The sequence below is a fragment of the Erythrolamprus reginae genome, chromosome 9, assembly GCF_031021105.1.
Source record: "Erythrolamprus reginae isolate rEryReg1 chromosome 9, rEryReg1.hap1, whole genome shotgun sequence".
Classification (NCBI taxonomy): Eukaryota; Metazoa; Chordata; class Lepidosauria; order Squamata; family Dipsadidae; genus Erythrolamprus; species Erythrolamprus reginae.
This window is the reverse complement of record NC_091958.1, coordinates 55,087,875-55,094,697: the sequence shown is the minus strand read 5'-3', so window position 1 is coordinate 55,094,697 and position 6,823 is coordinate 55,087,875. Positions and strand designations below refer to the sequence as shown.

Sequence of the window (6,823 nt, the reverse complement as noted above, 5' to 3'; positions counted from 1 at the left end):
ATCTTGAACATCCGGTTCTTATCTAGAAAAGTTCTTAAGTAAAGGCGTTCTTAGGTGGAGGTACCACTGTACCGTCCTTGGACTGTAAACCTAGAAGGAACAAACTGCCAGGATCTCGGATCAGGCTGCCTGGTTTATTGTTGAAGCCAGTCAGATGCCACCTTTGCAACAGCCACCTGTCCTTCTCCAAGTGGTTTCCACATGAAAGGCAGTAAACTTCTTGTGATTTTTTTTTTAAAAAAAATTGCCCATCAGATCTTTTATGTATCACATAATAAAATTTGCTTTTAAGAAGTTTCAGATGGTGTTCTGGGAATTTTGAAATAAAGCCACAGTTCAAATATAGGCATTCAGTCGCCACTTAAAAGAGAATAAAACATTACAGACGAACGGAGAGATCTTGGTATTTAGAAGTGGAATTTGGACAGTGTCTGGGAAGAACTTGAAAGTGACGATTTCTAAGAGTTTTCGCTCTTTCTTTGCACTCATTGGCCCTTTCAAATCCAAACTTTCTCTTAATCGTTCTTCCTTTTCCCCTTTTTTTAACATTTAAACTAACTGTCTGGGAGGAACAGACAACAGGGGAAAGCAAGAATTCTCTTTTTAATACATAATAACATTCCTGCTAATTAATGCACAAGCGACCATTTGTATTACAGACTAGGGGTTCAATGCTTGGATAGGTGGTGGGGGATTGTTACCCTCCCATTTTTATTTATTTTTAAGAATTTTTTTTTTTACAAATATATATAACAAACAAAACAGTGGACGTTGCGTGACAAGTCAGTTTACATTTCTCATGATATTCATTCATGCTTATTCATACTTATACAGCTGATATTAACAATTCATTTATAATTTCTATACATCTTTTCAAATAGGTCTTTTTCCTTTCCCCTCCAATATTTAAACTTCTATTTCTTTCTCCTTAACGTGTTACGTCTTTTATTTTAACGGTCTATTTTGAACTTTTCTATTTTTTGCATCCAGCAGCATTTATCATAGCCTGAATCGTCTTTTTAGTTCATATGTTAATTTATCCATTTCAGCGCATGGAATAAATGGTTCCCCGTCCCATTGAAGTCATGTTCAGCCCAGGCAAGATCAATGGGGCCCAACCGCCTTTTCCCAACTTAAAAAAAGAAGCAGAGGTAGTCTATCGCTTGGCCTTCTGACCATGTTTCTAGAGCTCAGTGAGGACCTGATTTAGAGAATAGCATCTTTCGGCCTGGGGATTAACCGAGGTGCATCCTGTCCTCCAAACCATCAGAAGGGCAATTAACCCAGTTACAAATGCAAAGTCCTTTACCTGCTTGAGATGGCAGCCTTCTGTTCTTTCAGGATCAGCTCCCGTTGCTGAAGGCCAATGATGTGCCTGGAGAGATCGTCGGGGCTCCTGAATAATTGGAAGAGATAAAAGAGGGGTGAGCAGGCTAAAAAAAACAGCACTGCTTTCTTCTATCAGAAAGGCCCAGGTGGGTACATGGGCGGTTAGGAGGGGGGAGGATGTACCATGGCACTTAGGGGATATTTAAACAATTTGGGTTGAGGATGGATGGATGGATGGGCGGGAAGGAAGGCAGGCAGGCAGGCAGGCAGGCAGGCAGGCAGGCAGGCAGGCAGGAAGGAAGGAAGGAAGGAAGGAAGGAAGGAAGGAAGGAAGGAAGGAAGGAAGGAAGGAAGGAAGGAAAATGTGAGAGACATGAAGGAAGGAAAGCATGAAAGAGGGATGGCGAGAGGAAGGAGGGGGAAAAGGAAGGAAGGAAGGAAGGAAGGAATTGCGTGAGGGATGAAGGAAGGAAAGCATAAAAGAGGGAGGGAGAGAGGAAGGAAGGAAGGAGAGGGAGGGAAGAAGGAAGCTAAAGGAAAGAGGGAGAGAGGGAAAATGTGAAAGATATGAAGGAAGGAAAGCATGAAAGATGGAGGGAGGGAGGAAGGAGGGGAAAAAGAATGAATAAATGAAGGAAGGAAGGAAGGAATTGAGTGAGAGATGAAGGAAGGAAAGCATGAAAGAGGGAGGGAGCAAGGAGAGGGAGGGAAGAAGAAAACTAAAGGAAGGAGGGAGGGAAGAAAAATGTGAGAGATATGATGGAAGCAAAGCATGAAAGAGGGAGGGAGGGAGGAGGGGAAAAAGAATGAAGGAAGGAATTGAGTGAGATATGAAGGAAGGAAAGCATGAAAGAGAAGGGAAGGAGGAAGGATCTGATAGAGAGAGATGAAGGATGGAATACATGAGAAATGGAGGGATTGAGGAAGGAAGGGAGGGAGGAAGGAAGGAAGGAAGGAAGGGAGGGAGGGATTCCCCAAACAGAGAAGCACACCACTTCAAAACTCTTGTTTATTGTTCTGTTCTCCAAAGACCTTCCGTCACAAGCTTGCCAGAAAAGCCACTGCTCATTAAGGAAGACTCTTCACTCTGTTTGAAAACACTGGGGGGGGGGCTGCATGGGAAGGGCGGGGAGAGATTCTAATTGTTTTAAAACTAATTGCCTCCCATCAGATAGGAAGAGAGCGGAATGGCCTTATCAAACGGTACAAACAGGGCTTGGATGATGCTCCTTTTGTTCAGCGGATGCGCCGTTTCCCTTGGGGGGGGTAGACAAAGCCCCCCGTTTAATATCAGCCGTGTCAGCTATTGATAGCTGACGTTCCCACGAAGGAGATGTTGTCAGTGGAGAGATGTCAGCCTCAGTTGATGGTCGGAGATTATATTTGAAATATGCCGGTTTGCAAACAACCCCTTGCCGGAATCCCCCGCAGGGCAGGCAAGAGAATGAAAAAGATAAGATAAAAAGATAAAAAGATTTCGCGGGTCCAACATTCGCGGAAAGTCTACACCACCGTTTTTCAAAAAATATTAATTAAAAAATACTTTGCGGGTTTTTCCCCCTATACCATGGTTTTTCCCGCCAGATGATGGTAGTGATTTCTGACAGTCTCAAAATGGGTGAGCAGTGTGGTCGGGGCGGTAGGAAAAGCAAGTAGGATGCTTGGCTGCATAGCTAGAGGTATAGCAAGCAGGAAGAGGGAGATTGTGATCCCCTTATATAGAGCGCTGGTGAGACCACATTTGGAGTAATACTGTGTTCAGTTCTGGAGACCTCACCTACAAAAAGATATTGACAAAATTGAACGGGTCCAAAGACGGGCTACAAGAATAGTGGAAGGTCTTAAGCATAAAACGTATCAGGAAAGACTTCATGAACTCAATCTGTATAGTCTGGAGGACAGAAGGAAAAGGGGGGACATGATCGAAACATTTAAATATGTTAAAGGGTTCAATAAGGTTCAGGAGGGAAGTGTTTTTAATAGGAAAGTGAACACAAGAACAAGGGGACACAATCTGAGGTGAGTTGGGGGAAAGATCAAAAGCAACATGAGAAAATATGATTTGACTGAAAGAGTAGTAGATCCTTGGAACAAACTTCCAGCAGACTTGGTTGGTAAATCCACAGGAACTGAATCTAACCATGCCTGGGATAAACATATATCCATCGTAAGATAAAATACAGGAAATAGTATAAGGGCAGACTAGATGGACCATGAGGTCTTTTTCTGCCATCAGTCTTCTATGTTTCTATCGCCAAACTTTCCTCCGTGTTTAATAATTATTATTTTAATAAACTTTAATAAATAAACATGGTGAGTAATAATCTAAATGGTAGCTAAGGGAATGGGAAATTGTAATTTAGGGGTTTAAAGTGTTAAGGGAAGGCTTGTGATACTGTTCATAGCCAAAAATAGTGTATTTACTTCCGCACCTCTACTTCGCGGAAATTTGACTTTCGCGAGCAGTCCTGGAACGCATCCCTCGCGAAAGTCAAGGGAACACTGTAGATTTATTTCATTTTTTTCCTCCCCCCGTACGTCGGGATGCTATAGCATCCACAGAAGGGTAAATGAGAAGTTACCCCTACTAAAGATTTCAGCCGGCGAGAAAAAGGACCCCCACGGTTCCCGCAGGCTCCTGAAACAACTCCGTCAGGCCCAAATGATCCTGGCCTTTCCCCACTGCAAATTGGGAGGGGGGCCAGCATTCATGCGTGGAGTGTAGGTTTCGCATACCCGGTGTTGCACTGCCCTCTGTTGAACCGAAAGGCTGCCAAAGATTCCTGCAGAAGCAGCGATGGGTTCCTATAGGTATGGTCAGGTACGCAGAACCCTCCTTACTGGGCTATCGCAGTAAATGATTTTGAATGTGTATAATTTTAGAAGAACTGTGCGTGTGTTCGTGTGTGAATTAAATAGTATATGTTCAGTAATAGTAAATAGATGGGGAAATTGTATCGCTTTGAGACGAGGAGAGGCCAGGCACCCTAACCTTAATCTTAGGTAGGTAGGTGGGTGGGTGGGTTAGGTAGGTGGATAGATAGATAGATAGATAGATAGATAGATAGATAGATAGATAGATAGATAGATAGATAGATAGATAAGGTAGGTAGATAGGTAGATAGGTAGATAGGTAGATAGGTAGATAGATAGATAGATAGATAGATAGATAGATAGATAGATAGATAGATAGATAGATAGATAGATAGATAAGATAGGTAGGTAGGTAGATTAGGTAGGTAGGTAGAGATAGATAGATAGGTAAGTAAGTAGGTAGGTAGATAGATTAGGTAGGTAGGTAGATAGGTAGATAGATAGATAGATAGATAGATAGATAGACAGACAGACAGATAGATTAGATAGATTAGATAGATAGATAGATAGATAGATAGAAAGATAGAAAGATAGATAGATAGATAGATAGATAGATAGATAGATAGATAGATAGATAGATAGATATAGATAGATAAGGTAGGTAGGTAGGTAAGATAGATAGACAGACAGACAGACAGACAGATTAGATAGGTAGGTAGGTAGGTAGATAGATGAGAGAGAGAGAGAGAAAGAGAGAGGATGATTTATATGCCGCCCCTCTCCGAGGACACGGGCTGCCTACTCCTGCTTTAAAGTGTATGAAACAGTGTTTACTTTAGAAATAGCACAGTCAATAATAATATTACAAGCCTGTCTTTTTCTTACATATCAGACATACATTACAGCTTATAAATCCATCAAACTATCACAGAGCTTACTACAGCAGTCAGAGTGAATCAGCAGAAGGAACGGAGAGAGCAGAGGGAGAGAATTATACTTTCTGGCTCCCTCTAATGGCAATCTGCAACATTACCTCTTAAAGCTGTAGTACTTCAATACCAATATTCATTGTTAGCTTGTTTATACTAACATTCTCTGATGGATCAAGGGGTTGGACTAGAAGACCTCCAAGGTCCCTTCCAACTCTGTTATTCTGCCAATATTTCCTATTTTTGTGTCTGTCTCTGAAATAAACCAGTCTTCCCTTCTTCTTTCCCTGCTGATAGGAAACAATTAACATCGGATGTAAATGCTCTGATCCTTTAGCAATTTTATCCTGGGGCCTTTTTTTTTTTTAAACAAAATGAATCTGGTTAATCAATTGCTGACCATTAGACATTAGAAGCATAAAATGGAAAAGTGTATGATTAACCGAGGAAACCTAATAGAAATCGCGCAATTTTACAGAGGATTATATATATATATATATAAATATAAAAGAAGGTTAGAGAGATTTAATTGCCTGCATCTAATTCGTTACCTCAATTCAAGGGTCAGCCGTAGTAGAATTCGAGCCCATCTAATTAAAATTAGCCACAGGCTCACCAGGGCCAGAAGGATGGGCTAATACAGCGTATTTCCTCGGCAAGGGAAAAAGGGAAGTTTTAAGACAACTTGTTCTGTAAAACAGACAGATGTGCGTGCAAAGGATTTAAAAAGACAGGCCCCAAAAATAGAGAATGTGGAAATTTGCACCCCGGCGCTGTAAATATCAAATATAGTTTGTCTGATTTCCATGTACAATGTAGTAAATAAATCTTGCTAAAACAAGCATGGGTTTAGCAGGATACGCGACTGAGGCTATAAATATGAAAGGGACACCGATTGGATAAGGGGAGAAAAATTTGTTTTATTTACTCCTGTTTGAGCTTTGGCACAAGGATTGCAATTTCTGGCGGTCCTGTCTGTCTGTCTGTCTGTCTGTCCGGCCGGCCCTCTAGCCAGCCAGCCATCTGTCTGTCTGTCTGTCTGTCTGTCTCTGTCTATCTGTCCATCCGTCGATCCATCCATCTATCTATCCAGCCAGCTATCCAGCCAGCCATCTGCCTGTCTGTCTGTCTGTCAGTCTGTCTCTGTCTATCTGCTGTCTATCTGTCCATCCGTCGATCCATCCATCTGTCCAGCCAGCCAGCCAGCCAGTCAGCCATCCAGCCATCTATCTATCCAGCCAACTATCCAGCCAGCCATCTGCCTGTCTGCCTGTCTGTCTGTCTATCTATCTATCCGTCCATCTGTCTGTCCATCTATACATCCATCTATCTATCTATCCAGCCATCTATCCAGCCATCTATCTGTCTATCTGTCCATCCGTCCATCCCATCCATCCATCTATCTATCCAGCCATCTATCTATCTGTCCGTCCGTCCGTCCATCCATCCATCCATCCATCTAGCTATCCATCTGTCTATCCGTCCATCCGTCCGTCCATCCATCTATTAGATTGCCGCCCTATTCTTCGGACTTTAAGCATGCTCCAAAGGTGGAGAAAATTTTGCTTGCTCCAAAAGACGGAAAAAAATTTGTGTTATTTACACCAGTTGGAGCTTCTGCACAAGGATTGCAAATTCTGGCGGTCCCAACCTTTTTATTATTTATTTATTAGAGTTCTATGCTGCCTTATCCCTCGGACTTTAAGCTTGCTCCAAAGATTTTGCTTCATGGACTTTCAATTTAAAATCAA

The 6,823-nt window shown here is 42.1% G+C and overlaps 1 protein-coding gene across 2 annotated transcripts in view; it reads right to left on the bottom strand.

Annotated features, from left to right (window-relative positions):
• Positions 1–917: 917 nt before the first annotated feature.
• LOC139172354 (mitotic spindle assembly checkpoint protein MAD1-like) overlaps positions 918–6,823 on the bottom strand; it is a 45,207-nt gene continuing 39,301 nt past the window's right edge. Inside the window, exon 10 of one of the 2 annotated variants that reach the window (XM_070761392.1) lies at positions 918–1,396. In XM_070761392.1, coding sequence (XP_070617493.1) covers positions 1,306–1,396 — 91 coding nt within the window. In that variant the 3' untranslated portion in view covers positions 918–1,305. The remainder of the gene's footprint in view (positions 1,397–6,823) is intronic. The other variant, XM_070761391.1, reaches the window with a different exon arrangement.